Source organism: Lepeophtheirus salmonis, chromosome 1, assembly GCF_016086655.4.
Source record: "Lepeophtheirus salmonis chromosome 1, UVic_Lsal_1.4, whole genome shotgun sequence".
Taxonomy (NCBI): domain Eukaryota; kingdom Metazoa; phylum Arthropoda; class Copepoda; order Siphonostomatoida; family Caligidae; genus Lepeophtheirus; species Lepeophtheirus salmonis.
In genome coordinates, this window is record NC_052131.2 from 47,794,248 (window position 1) to 47,810,292 (window position 16,045).

Consider the following 16,045-nt stretch of genomic DNA (forward strand, 5'->3'; position numbering starts at 1 on the left):
TATTTCAAGAAATTTTGTAGTAGAATGGAGAAGAAGTATAATGAATCGAGAACTGTACATTTGGCTTATGATAGGGACTAATCTGAACAACAAAATTACATCTTTAATCTCTCCAGTTTGGGGCTCAGCTCAGAAAATAATTTGGATGCTCACCCCTGCATTTAGAAATGAAATAATTTGACAAAATATAAATAAAAAGTTATTTTTTAGAAATTTAAAGGAACCCACAATGACACGCGATATTTTAACAATTCATTATTTAAATTAGGTATAATTGCTCAACGATGGTAGAATAAGATTTTCACTTGTTAATTCTTCAAAATATTATTCTGGACTTTGCAATTCTTAATTGTAGAACCCTCATCTCCAGCCTACTAACTAGCTATCAACAAATTCAGGTAGATTAGTTGAGATGACATCTTCAGCCCGCAATGTCTCTCCGACTATGAAAATTCCTAAATCAGAATGTGAGTCATGGAATTTTGCAGGAGAAGAAATCTGGTACCTTCCATCGAGTTGACGGAATCATAGAAGTATTTTAAAAAGGATATTAAGAAATTTTAACAAATATTTTATCATGATTGTTAATTTGCATGTTAACTATTTTTTTTTTTTTAAAGATTGATTTTTAGAAATTTAGTTGAAATTCTACGCTGGAGCATTAAGTATAAACTATAATGTTAATTTGATTGATCGGGTTTATTTATGTATGTAAATTCTATATAATATATACACCAAATAAAAAATGTTGAAAAAAAAACAAAAACAATCATAAATATATACATGGTTTTTTTTTTTAATGTTCACTGATTAATTATAAGTAATCATTATAGTATTCATTTTAATCAATATGACCTAAGAATCGTCTATGAAGTAAATATGCATAAATTATATGTCCTTTCCATAATGGACAATTTTATAAATTTATATATACCATTAGAGGGTTACACGGCGTTGCTTCGGCCAAGGAGGGAGAGGGAAATCATATTGAAAATGGTCAAATTAATTAATTAGGTCTTAGCTTGTCCAAATTCAAAAGAGGGACCCATGGTCATACAAAATTTCAGCCTCCTAGGTTGAATGATATGGGAGAGTATAAAAAGGGGTGGGGTTAAAATCAAATTCAATTTCCAGCCAACTTTTCAGATGCAAAACGATTTTTCAAGCACTTTGAAAAAAAAAAAAAAAAAAAAAAAATCCGGCCAACCAACTCCCCCTACCCCCAAATTACTTTTTCACCCTTGAATGCGTATTTTTTTCAAAGTAATAAGAAAAATATCAGGAATGTCATGATCTTAATGTATTTTTATGCTTAAAGCTATAGTTATATAACATTTTAAGTGCATAAAGTATAGTTTTAAGGTCTTAAAAAAATTTTCTAAATTTTTATTTTAGTGTGTGTCCTAGGATATCCAATTTTTAGGATGAGATATTAATTCGTTTTTCTATTGTATTATTCGAAAAATTATGTTTCTAATGTTTCAGTCTTTAAAGGGTGTTTTTTTACTTCTATAATTACTTTGAAAATGATTTTTTTAACGACATTTTCTATTTTAAAGGATTCAGAAGTTATGTTGCTGAGCTTTGGAAGTTTGAATTTTAAAGTTATGCTGTTGAATTTCAGAAGTTTCATTTAAGTTCCTTTTCTCAAGTGATACATAAAAATATAATCCTTATTTTTCATTTTGAAGAAAAACAAATTATTGCCCAACGAAATACTACGGATACTCAACGATCAGAACCACTGTACTTGCCTTCGATTAGTAACATCCACAAATGTTACAAAAAATTAGTACTTAAAATGAAGTAACTTAATCTAGACTTAAAAAAAAAATCTTTTAGATATCCTAGATATTTCCAAGCCAGCCAGTATTTCAATTAATTCCAACATAATTGTATAAGTAATTGCTCTTCTCAAACTAACCGAATGATTCTATCGACAGAGAAAATATGTCTTTGGATTTGAAGATTTTGATATCATCAAAAGCTTGATCATATCTTACCCAAAAAAATCTCAGAAATGTATTAAATGATTTCTTAGACAAAGTAGTGAGAGAATCAATAAATGGCATTTCAAAAGTACATGATGGTGATCACCAAACAAAGTTGAAACTATAATGAAATGGCAACTTTTGTAATGTATTCTGATCTTTCTCCTGGAAATTGAAAGATGAATAAAAATCAACTGGAGCCAATCCATCATTCTGAGTCATCACCTAAGTGTTATATTTTATTAAATTGTTAACATTGAGCGATTAATTTACGGATTCTTTTAAAAGAAAAATATGTACTAAATAAGTCAGAATTAATTGTATTGTACTATGAAATAGGGGTTTGCGTATTGTATATGTACATTGTACATCTTCAAAGATTTGGTTTGTTAAAAAGAACATTCTATAATAATACTTTAATAACTTTTTAAATATAGTTTTTAGACATGTGTCAAAAAAATTTAGATATTCCACAGTGTTAATTTCTAAGGCTTTAACAATATTTGTATTGTATCATGATATAATATTAGGAATATCATACATCTTATAATGATATATTCATATTTTTTTAGCATTCTTTATTTGGTTTATATATTATACAGAACATCCGCATATAAATAAACCGGATTAATCGTATAACAAGTACATGAATAAACGTTATAGGTTAAATTTATTGCTCCTGGATTAGAATTTCAACTAATATTTTAAAAATCAATCGTTAAAAGTAAAAAAAAAACCGGATAACAAGCAAATTAACAATTAACATCTGTTAGTATAAAAAAAAGATATCCCTTAAAAACCTCTCAACGAAAAGTTTTTTAAATGGAAACAAAAAATTGCAAAAAAATGCAAAAAATAAAAAAATTTGAAGATATAAGTCTTAGAAAAAAAATTCAAATGTACTTTATTGAAAACAAATTCACATATTTTTTATAAAAAAAATTCATAGTTTTTCATAAAAAATTTAATTTTATTAAGAAAATATTTTAAAATTCACAGATTAATTCATAAAATTATTATATATATAACTATAAGTTGAAAACTGTTTGAAAAATAAATAAATAATAATCAAGGAAATGGTCATTTCGATTTTTTGTAACTCCCAAACATATAAAACGCCAAATATGTATTGCTCAAATTTCTAGACTTGATAAAGATACCCAGTAATGTTAACTATAGATGGTGATGAGTATTTCGGTGAGTGTGAGGAGATGGGAGGATTGTAAATTATTTTAGTGTTGAATTAAGACCCTTGTCTACGACAACTACTTTTTACATGATTTTGCAGGGAGAAAATCTATTAATGTCGATGGATTGGAGAACCTTCAATAATTGAAATAGCATCAGGGTAGGGAAAATATTGTAAAATATTTTTAAATATATATATTAGAGGGTGTTGTTCAAAAATAAAAATTGAGATAGCAAAGGTTTAAACCCCGCGAAAGATGCGTCTTGACAATAAAAATGAGCGTAGAACATGTACATATGTTATGTAAAATTTTACTATGTGGGAGTCATACCAGTTCCGGATAATAGATCTAAAACAAGACCTCCACTAATATTAAAAATATTTTTTGAGTTATAATCCCTTACTCTAAAAATAATAACCTTATTTTGAAGTTTTAATGAAACATATCGAATGTATAAATTGTTTCATATAAAAAGTTAAGATATAATCTATTTAAATACAGTCAACAAAATATTATATTTCTTTAATTTTATAAAAAGTTTGAAAGGTAAATTTTCAAATGGATTGTAAATACTGTTTTATTTATGTTTGAACTTCATTTGATAGTTAAAGAACATATATTAAGTTAAAGTGTCATATGAAGTCCATTTGCAGACCAAGGGGTGCCGAAAACGGGTTTATAATATCCATTAATAAAACATTAGTTGGCTCCGATATGACCATTCAAATAGAATCTATACTCTTAATTCATTTTCCCAAATGCATTCAATGCAGTTCCTTTTTTATTTTGTCCCAATAGTAGAAAATTGTAGATCACACCAAAAGACGTCAAATCTTTTTAACTGTCAATAATAAACTAACTTCTTAAGTTACGACGTTTTGCCTTCAGAACAATTATCCCTTTAAGGCGCATCTTTTATTATTAAGGGGGTTTAGGTTATTCCAGGTATTGGGGACGAAATTGGGGGAGGGGGGAGGTTAAAAGTAGATAGAGCTACTTTAAGGCTCTAATTTTCTGCTCTTCATCACTTAATCTCCATTCTATCTTCTGAAGTAGTAATTATCCATAATATTTATTTTCACACTGTACTTGGTCTTCTAACTAACTCTTCAGCAGTTCCAGGGACTAACCATAGATTGCCTTTTGATCCTTATTACTTCTAACTTCTATACTTGACTAAAACAATTGTTAAGTAATGTTTTTATTCAGTACTACTAAGTAAACTTGTCTTTATTTTTCCGGGACCAAACTGATTCACTTAATTATTTTCATCAATGTTTATTAAACATTTTTTTATTTGACCCCCCCTCCAAAAAAAATGACCCCCAATGACAAAAAGAATATACCTTCACATAGGTACCATAATTACATATACTATATCCTATTCAATTACATTTAAATTTCATTTCCCAACGAAAAATATATGTATGAATAATATATATCAAAAATTGTAACATTATCATGAATAAGTAAAAAATAATCTTTTAAGAATCTTCACGAATGCTTTTACTGCTTATTTCTCTTAAAAAATAAAACCTCTTCTTAAATAAGGAATGTAAACCATAGGGATAAAGTCACGAGCCAGGTGGACCATTAAATTATAGAGATATTACAACCACAATAAGAATAATGGGTTATAAAAGTTGAATTTAGTCAATTTAAAATGTTTTTAGAGAATATTTATAAATTTATTTTTAATGTTTTTTATTGAACAAATGGCGCTGCGTTATAGTATTGTGACTCTTAGCGTCCGGCAGGTCTTTTCTGTAGATGCACAGTAAAATTCTGTAGGATTTTAAAGGATAATTTTGACTAAAAACATTATCAAATGTGAGAAATCCAAGCTCGAAGCCAAGTTTACAACGCGAGAAAATGATATTACGGAGTAATTTTAATTTTTTGACAAAGATTGGACTTCATCTTAGTATTTAAAGTTTGAGATCCTGTCTGCCTTGAATGGATAGAAGGTCCCCTAGTGGATATTATTGTAAATCAAACAGTCTCTATTACATCTATTCCATCTGGACCAACTATTTTAACAAGCTAGCAACATGTTCTTTCGTAATGAAAAGGAATAGTTTTTTTGTAGAGCATGGGGAAAAGGGAACCCCCCTTATTGTACCACTGCATTAAGACTCTAATTAACATCAGCTCAATAAAACAAACATATTTTCCTTTTCTATTGACAAAACTAAATTTTTTTTCTGCCACAAAAATCAAATCACTACAGTTACAAATAAGAGATACTGTAGCCTAAATCATCAAATTATGTAATTTTTGGGGAAATATTGTCTATATATTTGATAATATGATGCAATGCTGGAAAAATACAATTTTTAAAGACAAAACCATCATATGTTGACTTAAAGGATTCGTTTAAAAAGAAATAAAGCCTCGATTTGAATGGTTTTTACGCCAAAAAACGCGTAAATATTTAGGATTTCACTTACAAAGAAGTATTTTGTTCTACAGGATCTAATGTACTTTTTTTTAAGCAGAGATTTTTTTAAGTTAATTGGTAAAACTTTTAAGACTCTGGGATAATAAATGATATTGGAAAAAAAGAAAGAAAGAAAAAGATGTCTAAATATAAATGGATGAACAATAAAGCTTTTATTTAATATTTTATCAACCTCTTATTGATTATTTCTTTAATCAAATTGAAAGAAAATCAATATCGACATGCTAGAACCAAATACTCTTTCTATATTAAATCTGAGTTATTTTCACTGCAAAAGTGTTCTTTTGGGATATTACTAATTTAAAAAAAACAAAAACGATACGTTATTTCTTCTCAAACAAAACCCTTAAAATATAGAGGTTTATAGAGAATTGGTCAATGTTATTTTATCCTAGTTACTCAATTTCGTTGAGAGACATGACCATATTTTCGGTGACAAACTAAGTTGTCAAAGCTAATGTATTTTTAAAAAACTTATAAAAACAGTAAAAATACTCAAATAGAAAATTCTCAAAAGCCAGGTTTGATACAAAAAAGCTTATTTCAGATTCGTGAATAGGTTTTTAAATAATAATAGAACATAACTCTAGAATCCTGATATAAAAACCTCATTAAAAAGGGATATTATAGAATGTCATAATACATCTCAGGCAAAGTTATTGTTCAGGAAAGTCGTTTAAAATGCATCATTTAAAAAACAAAACAAGACATAAATAAACGATAAAACTAGCTCCTTTATAACGATTATTATCTATTCACAACTTTATCCGAGGCTTGGACCCACTATCTATATTATGAGACACAAATACTGAGCCTGATTTTTTTTTTTTTTTTTAAGTTTGAGCGGAGATTATTGCTATCGGGTGAGATCCTCGAGTCTAGAGTGGACCTTTTACAGGAAAATCTGACGTACTTCTCATTCATTTAATGTAATTGCTTATTGTCACATTTATTTTCTTTTTTGGGGTTTTGGCAATTCCTCATCACATCTTTCATCGTATTAGAAGGCATAATTTTCCCTTTTCCCCTATTTGTGAAATGGAACATGCAGAAGTATCAATTTTTTTCGTTGAGTATTTTTTTACACGTCTTTATTTGAAACATTTACCATGACACTTCGCCCAAGGTTAATAGAAATACAAGGTTATACCATCATGTAATCAGCCTTGCTAAAATTTTCAATCTGATGTATTGTACCTACAGCTGGGCAAGACAGGCAGGTTTTGAAAAAATACGCAACCACTCATAGTCTATGTCATCACTATTGCTAGAATTTTCAATTTAATATTTCATAGCGACTGCTGGGCAAGAAACCAGATTTTGACAAAATTTGTAACCAATCATTTACTATGACGTCAATATTAAAAGCGTGGTGGAAGTCAAACATCAGTTGTATCGCGTTAGGATATAAACTTGTATTTCTATTAACCTTGACTTCGCCGATATTGGACACATCTTTTACCGTTCTAAGTTATTATTAAGGGTGATAATTTTGGTAAGAATAGAAAAGCGTGCGAGGAGAAGAGAAGAAATACTTATGGCATCATTGATTAAATAATATGCATCTTCTTCTATCAATCAAGAACGTTATCATTCCCGCCTTTATTATTCAATATTAATATTATATTAGATGCTCATAGTCGATAGAGAACTGAATAAAATGCCTAAAATAACGTCGCCTTCTGTCTGGATTTCTGAAAATGGAGGCCCAGGAATTTGGAAAATACTTACCGGATGAGAAACAGATGGCTTGTCAGATTTATCCATATAAATATGCATTTAGTCCCCTGTCTAGAATTACACGCCACTCATTATCCTCATCTCATATCAAGAGTATGGATATTCATCTAAAAAATCAAGTTAATGATGAATACATCAAGTCAGACTTTAACTCTGATCTCACAAAGATGCTTATTGCATGTAATATAACCTTATCCATTGCTAATCATCTACGTTCAAAAAATTTATGGAGAAATACACGGGTAAACCTATCCCTTCCCGAGGAACCGTCATTAAATTAATGGAGGATGTTGGTACTGATGTCATTTATAAAAATACATATAAAAATGTTTTGAGTCATCCACACCAAATCACTATCAAGTTATCAGTAAAAAGTATTTACTAATATCGAAAGGGAACTCTGAATTTTGTACTATCTCACAGTAAGTATTCAATTTTTTTTAAATCTAACCATAAAATGTGATTCTATTTTAGCTAAACATATCAAGAATTATGATACACAACTCATTAAATGGCAAAAACAACTGCTTAAATGGTCACAACAACGGGGGTAGTGGCTTTGGATGGTTTGCAACTAGTTTGTCTGAGACTAGTTTTTTCGCTTAAAGACTTGGGTATGATCATTAGGTTTTTTTAGTATATTTATTGTTTAATTTTATGATTTTGACATTTACTTTATTATTAATAATTAGTTAGATCTCATCGGTAGAGATATATCTATCCTGTGCACAATTTTATATAGCAACTTCCACATGAAGAAGAGGGGTGATTATCTTTTGATTAAACTCCACGTCTCGCTTGTGTTTTGCAACCCTAAAGTTATGACATATTTAACTGGATTCCGATGTCAGAACATGAAAATATTATTTGGATCAATCTATTATTTCAATATTCTGTATATATAATTTATTGCTATTAGTTATATGATTCTAATTGTTTAATTTTGTATATTTAAGATAAATGTATGATGGTATATTTTTTAGTATGTAGATTATATTTAATTAAAGCCTTCTTTTTTAAACTTTGAACTTCAAATATATTTCGAAATACTCTACTTTGTCGTTTCATTAGCTATTATTCTGAGAATAAGGTTCCTAATTAATTACAATTTCATGGAGTGTGACGTTTTCAAATCTACTATAACGGATAAAAAACGTCGAAGTCAATTATACGTAGTATATCTTCATTAAACATTTTGCTAATAAATACATCCGTTATACCCTCAAAAATCATAATAAAGCAGGCAGATGATAATCACATCAGTATTTTAAACAATGATACCATATGTCTTCCCCCCCCCCCTTCTCCTTCCACGCGTTTTTCTCTACAATATTATCAACTTTAGTTATTATTGTCTATTGATTAATATTGTCTTCTTTAGTTACCTGAGAACATACACTTTGCTTGTCCGCCTCTTCCTCTACTGCAGTACACTTTTCTGATTCATTTGCAGAGATGTTCAAATATTCGATCTAATACATCTTTACGCTTTTCTTTAATTATACTTAGTATTTACTATTTAAAATAAGTAATTTATAATTATTTATGGGATACGAGGAGGATCTATTTTAAGATGCAAAATAATGAATGAAAATTACGAATATAGATAGATATGAGTATAATATTAAAAATATATCTTATAATTGATTGTACAATGTAGGTTTTATTGATGATAACCTCGACAAAAATTTTAAGGCATCCTTTATCAGTACACATTTAAGTTTAATATTTTTCTTGCCCTAGACAAGACTACATGTAGATTCGGACATTACTTATTTCCCATATATTATTGTGAGCAATGCCATTTTAAAAAACAAATGAGCCAGGAATGGATTATTTTCTTTCAAATTTGAACTTATGGTAAGTATTTAAATCTTGATAAAAACTGAGTAAGATAATGGATTAATATTCTAACTATTCTACCCTATACAACCTTGGTTGAAAGTTATGAATATGGTAATGATGCAAAGTTTTTGTTCGACTAAGACTGGGACATATAAAAAGGGGTACTTACTACTGATAATTGCTAGCTACTGTTGAGGTGGAAAATATTACCTAGCAAATAGTAGGAATCGAGATTTGACTCTGAAAGGAATTGAAATGGTGTAGTTTATTATTATTGGATTGGAGTTCAATATTTGTAATTGATTGACAAGAATGCCTGCTACATTTACTTCTCTAACGTATAGATTAAGTTACGATGGAATATCATATTTTTTGTCAAAGGATACCTATGAATAATGAAGTTAATAGTAACTGTATGCTCCAGGAAAACTGTAGCCCTTATCAATATAGAAGAATTGTACGTGATAGCTGTTTTTGTATGGCAAGCTTTTAATACTTGAGAAACTTGTCTAGAGTTTTAAATTCAAATACAGGGATATCCTCTTTTACAATTACATATATCAAGTCCTGGTTATAATCGCTTCCCTTGAAACATCGAAAAGTAACAATACTTTTGGATGGAGTATGTTCTTCTAGGCGCATGGACTTTATTGGTCGAAATAAATTTGAATTTAGAAATTTAATCAATGAAGCCAATTGCATCATACATATGGTAAGAGAAAATCATTATTGCATGGTCCAATTGTTAAATTAAATTCATAATCTTAAATTTGTTATCAATTATATTTCAATATCAATAAAGTATTAGTTTCAAGATACTTGAGTTTAATTAAATCATTACGTAAGAATGTATACTAAGAAAGTTTTGAACTAGATTTTATCCTAAAAGTTGTTTGCTTCAAGCCATGTTTATACATAGTCGGTATTTATGTTTTTTATTTATGCATTATATTCTTTTATGTCTCCTTATTACTTCAAAAGCTCACTATATGTTGAGGGGAATGAAACTGAAAGAATGTCTACAATTCATGATCACTATATGTTCCACTTTATCAGATTGATTTGTTCTTTAATGCCGGGAGTGACAAAGTTTCACGATCTTTTTTTTAGATTCAATTCCACACATGCCCCTGCTCTTCTCCAAAACATTCTTCAAATTCTCCGGGTAACCACATTAATTTTGCTTTTGTTTTTTTAATACTTGATATACAGTTCTTGCCAGTTCTTATTGATGAATGAGTAGGGTTTATATTTTCAATTGTCTATATGTAATCTAGCCACTTAACAAATCCATTATAGCATTCTCTCGCAAAACGGCCAAATTTATAGCATTTTGCACATGTTATTTCTTGTCCTGCATACGTAACCCTAGTTTTGAACCCCTTAATTGGAAGAAAACCAGACATTTCGGATATTAAAGTAACCTTAATCATCAAATTCACATAAACTATTCCTTTAAGTCTTTCATCCTGGAAATAGCACTCTTTTGAAGTGACTCCTAATTCTCCAAACTTCTTGATAGCGTCTCCAATATCAATCAAAGAAATATCTTCTTACGGTGAGTATACCAATACACTCTTTTCAAAAATAATAAGATATCTGTCTTTGTCTCTTCGCTGGGCCTTAAGACTTATCACATTTCCTTTTAAGGTTTTCTTCATCTGATCTTTTACTAAAATCATCTTCTACATGAGCTAACACCGCTCCGATATTAATAGCATCCTTAAGCTCTACGATGATCATATTCTTATATCGTGGACAAATCTGAATTCCCCCAATATTTCTTTGATAAAGCTTCAGGATTTCAAATATAGTGTTTTCTACATCCTAATCAGTAGGTCTATTACCATATTAGCCATCGTCTAAAGATTTCAGATCTATAATAAGCCTATTTCTATTAGCCTTCAAATCCAAATTCTTTTTCAATGCTTGTAAATAATTCGAGATGGACATTGTATTTCCATTAGAAGAAACACCCATCCTAAAAAGGTAAATATCGGAGTGTTCTTACCTAGAGTCACCCCGCCTCCAAGTGAGATATCAATTATTTGGATTGACGGACTTCGAAAGATAAAAAAACGAAGAAACCGAAACTTTCTCAACAATAGAGACACAATACAGCCAGACAAATTCAAACATCTATCCTTGAGAAAACAATTTAAAAACACAGACAGACAAAATACACGTATTTTCTTTTCAGAAAAAAGAGAAATTCTAGATCTTTTTTATTTATACATTGAATATTTTTCAATTCAATAATTTTCTTGGAACCCATTCTTTAGAATAAGATTTTCTTAATGCTATCTGTATTAAAAATATAAACCAGTGGCGTCATTATAAGCAATCTTTCACAGCTATCTTTATTCAATAAGTTAAACATAAATTGAAAATAATGGCAAAAAAACTCTTGTGCATGAAGAATACTAAAGTTTTATGGAACAAATTTAATTGAAACAGCTGATTATTACACATTAACCTAAGTTAAGGACCAAAAATACTTAAGTTATAGCCATATCAATATGTATCTCTTGGATATTCTTGTCCTACAGGATTATTTTGTATTTAATTTTTTTCAACTGACATATTTTATTAACAAGTATATTTTCATTGGAAGAGAATGAAATATTTGCATATAATAATGCAAATATTCTTTATAATATTTGCATTTGTGCTGCATAAACATAAAAACAAACTTGAACAAAAATCAAGAAAAAGAGTAAATCCCTTTTTTTACTGCCTATATTTGATAGAAATATTTGAGTTAATTATGTGCCTTGTATTCATATACAAAGAAGTTAATTTGTTCACAAAAATTTACGATAGTTCATCGTATAATCCAAACTCAACTTCGAGAATAGTTATGCCAGGTTACTTTTATTTTGAGGGGTCACAAACATAACTGGTTCTTTTTGTTGTTTTTTTCAATTAACTTACAGAAAATTTTTAAAGGTAGTTTATTAGTTCTAATTAATCTATAGTGAAGTATCTATATGAGGTTGCGTTATGTATTAGATATCTTTTACGGGGGGTAGCTCTATTGATTTTAAGCACACTTATCCTCCTTACAATCACTCTTATAATTCATGTCCTAAATTAACTTTATCTCAGTAATTAATTTCTAAAAAAATGTTAAAATTAGTTATTTTACTTTCGTACTAATAAATAAATAAAGCTCTGGAGATAGAAACCAATCTGACTTGGGTCGATCTTAACTCATATCATGTGAGTACGGTAAGTCGAACAGACTTAAAATAGAACCTTCTACAGCTTTAAATTACTTAATTCAACATCAGAGTCACTAATATACTTTAAATAGGAGCTCTAAAGATATTTTATATATTATAATATATATTAGCACTCCCAGGCTGAATCACTTACTTTAAGCAAGTTTTTTTACTCAAAAACTTTTTTATTTCATATAAATATATATTTTTAAAGAGATATTAATTGTACAATTTTATTTCACATAAATTCTCTGATGCAGATGAATTAACAAACAAATAATATTGTACAAACTTAATTAAGTTTTGCCGTTTTATTTTTAGCCATAAAAATACACTTCACCCTTACATGAGGTTAATTGATTGACCCTTGGTTACCTCCAGATATTATTGAATCTCTTTTACTACTAGTAACACTTGATACATTTATATATATATTTAAACTTGAGATCATCTCAAGAATGAGAGACTATTGATAACAGTTTTAGAACATAAAATAAAAACATTGGTCAATTTGCCAATAACAACAAAAATTGACACCTTAAAAATATATTTTCCCAAACTGTAAGCCTCCTCTCAAGCTGCTAATTGAGTTCAACGAATCAAAATTCAGAATAGTAATACAGGGGAAAAGAAGTAAAAAATAGACAGCTTATATAACAAAAATAGACATATATAGGAGTTTGAGCAGATATCGATGTAATACTGTGTACCTTTTACAAAGAACACAAATTTTCTTTCAATTAAAATAGTATAATAAACTTTTCAACTAAGAAATTGGGATATTGTCAAAACAAAATTGATATATTTTTACTTATTCTTTATAAAGATTGAAACTTATCTGACAACTTTGAATGCTAATCAAAAGAACATGTTTGGCAGTGGAAAACGTCATGCTCAGTATCTATAACAGTTTAGTTTCATTATTTATTATCAAAGAAATTTGTAATTAAAGAAAGTTATAAATTGATCTTCAGATTAAATCAAAAATTAAGCACTTGTTTTTACGTATTTAAAATTAATATAGAGTCATCTTTAAAGTGTTTGAATACCAGTTTTACATCAACGTTATTACAACACAGTACTCTTAAGCAGGGCTGATGCTAGATGTTTTCTATGACCATTTTGATTAATGATATTTAATTTAATTACTTTTATTTACAAAGTATATTTTTTTCTTTAAAAAAAAGAACATCGACATGTTTATAACTAATAATTGCTAAAAAAATATTAAATATGAAAATTACTTACACTGATGGTTCTGATGAAGTTTTAAGTTCCAGCTTTGCATTGTTCGTTTTGTTACTGCTCTTGTCTGCAGAGATGCAAGAACTGACAGCAATGAGAGATCCAAAAAGAATCCCAAGATTCGAAGACATATACATTTAAGTTAATGTTATTAAAAAAACGGAGTCAATAGAGTAAGTTAACCGTTGAAATTCATTTTTGGACGTGGGGTGTGTGTTTTTGCTTTTAATTCACCTAGAAGTAAAAATAATAATTATTATTATTTTATATTTTTTGGAGTATGGAGTTTTTGTAAAAGGATGGATAGTATCATGAGTGCAGTTAGAAGTTCCAAAGCCATTTTTTATCAATTTGTACACTAATATACTTATGGAAACTTATGAATTCTACAAAAGCAACTTATTATTTTAAGCTTTTTAATTAATCTCCAATTTTATAAGAGAATATAATTATAACTTAAAATATAAAGTTTAATTTTCACAATAACAAAATTGCGTGGTAATCTCAAGTTTAAGTCATCCAACTTATACTATATAGCAAGTGTGGGCAAAATGAAGTCCCCATTTGGATTGGGAAATACTCATTTGAGTTTAACAGTTCTAAATAGAAACTTGATAGCTGACAAATAAAATGTAGAAATGGTTTATTGTTTGGGAAATAAATTGTTTTTTTCTTATAAATATTAAATTATTTGGCTATTTGAAATATTAAATATTTTGATTTATGTAACTTTAAAAATGGATTTCTCTTAATCGGACACATTAAAATTATTACTTTTTTCTGAAAAACTTTTCACTTAAAATGTTTCAATTATAGTAATTGAATAATTTCAAGCTATTTCTTAAGGTATTTATGTAATACCTGGAACTACATCTTAATAGTTATAATTTTTTGATTTAATTTAATTTGCTACAAAATAATCTTATATTTGATCTAAAGTTCATTTACTTATACAAATTTCAATTATTTTACCCTTATAATACAAGGTTTAATCATTCATCAATTTTTCTACATAGTTAAGTTAAACTTAGTATTGGAATGGTATTAATACAACTTCTTACGAAAATATATTTAGATTTTTTTTTTTTTTTTTGACAAAATTGATTTAAAATTATTATTTATTCGATTTAAGCTCTTTAAACAACTACCTCAGTAAATTGAGCAATGTTCCATTAGATATAATAAAATCGTAGCTATGAGTCTGAATATATTTCCTACATGTTGAAAATAATCTTTAGATTTAATTGTCTTAAAGTTATTTAAATACTTAATTAAGCTAAATTAGCAAATTATTATTATTGTTTTGTTTTTCATTATCTTTCCTAATAGCTTATCTCATTACCATTTCTCATTTCAAATACAAATATAAATGTTTATAATCTAAATTTTAATTATTTCGAATATTTTCTATTTTATTATATAATTTTTAATCATTCCATAATTTAACTATCTAATTATTTTAATCTTAGAATATAAATGGCTTTACTACAATAAGGTCTTTATAGAATATATTGAAATGATAATATACTAATTAACATAACATTCATAATTAGTGTCGTCAAGATGCCCGGTATTTCGATAGTTTTCGATACTTTTTGGACTAAAAATATGGAGTAAAAATGTTGTTAAAGGTAACTTATGTTTTGGGCAGAGTCTAGCTTAGTAATTTTATGTATTTAATTTCTAGAAGAAAGTTTGTATTTTTTTATATATACAGGACAAATTTGTTTGGGTTGGAGAGGGATCAAAAATTCCAGCTGTGTAAATCATCGACAGGACAATTTTTTTATGACCTATTGTAGGGGCAAGTATTTGTACAAACATTAATTAGTGTAGGTCCTTTTTAAATGTGTCAGGGATCCAGTCCCACTATAGTATATAAAAGTATGGTTCTAGTAAAATCGTCATTTGAAAAATAGCCCGGGAAAAATTTACAAGGAGAAAATTAACCTGAACCAAAATAACCATTGTACCCAAGTTTATGTACTTTAAATTGAACTCCTTTATTAAAAATTTCAATATGGATAATGCTTTAATACATCCACATTGATTGATTAGTTCCAAAAAGGATCAATTATTGTGTTTGTTTTTGTAGTGAATTTGAAATACCATCAATCCTACTTTTGAGAGCAATTTGAAAACAGCCTCATGTTTTCTTAATTAATATAACAGGGGAGGGAAAGAGGTGTTTCACCCTCCATCTAACTAAAATCTTGTTGTCAAATTTGGTCGAATATAAACTTTGATATGTCAAATAAAAATAACTGTATGTTGTCAACAATTTCATTCTAGTCATTTTTGTTTGAGTAAATCTGTCTTTTTTTGAAACACGGTCATTCAAAATATATT

The 16,045-nt window shown here is 28.1% G+C and overlaps 1 protein-coding gene across 1 annotated transcript in view; it reads right to left on the minus strand.

Annotated features, from left to right (window-relative positions):
* Nucleotides 1-16,045, minus strand: part of LOC121131851 (glycine receptor subunit alpha-4) — a 185,715-nt gene that overhangs the window by 90,120 nt on the left and 79,550 nt on the right. Inside the window, exon 2 of the mRNA XM_040727239.2 lies at nucleotides 13,700-13,930. Coding sequence (XP_040583173.1) covers nucleotides 13,700-13,833 — 134 coding nt within the window. The 5' untranslated portion in view covers nucleotides 13,834-13,930. The remainder of the gene's footprint in view (nucleotides 1-13,699; nucleotides 13,931-16,045) is intronic.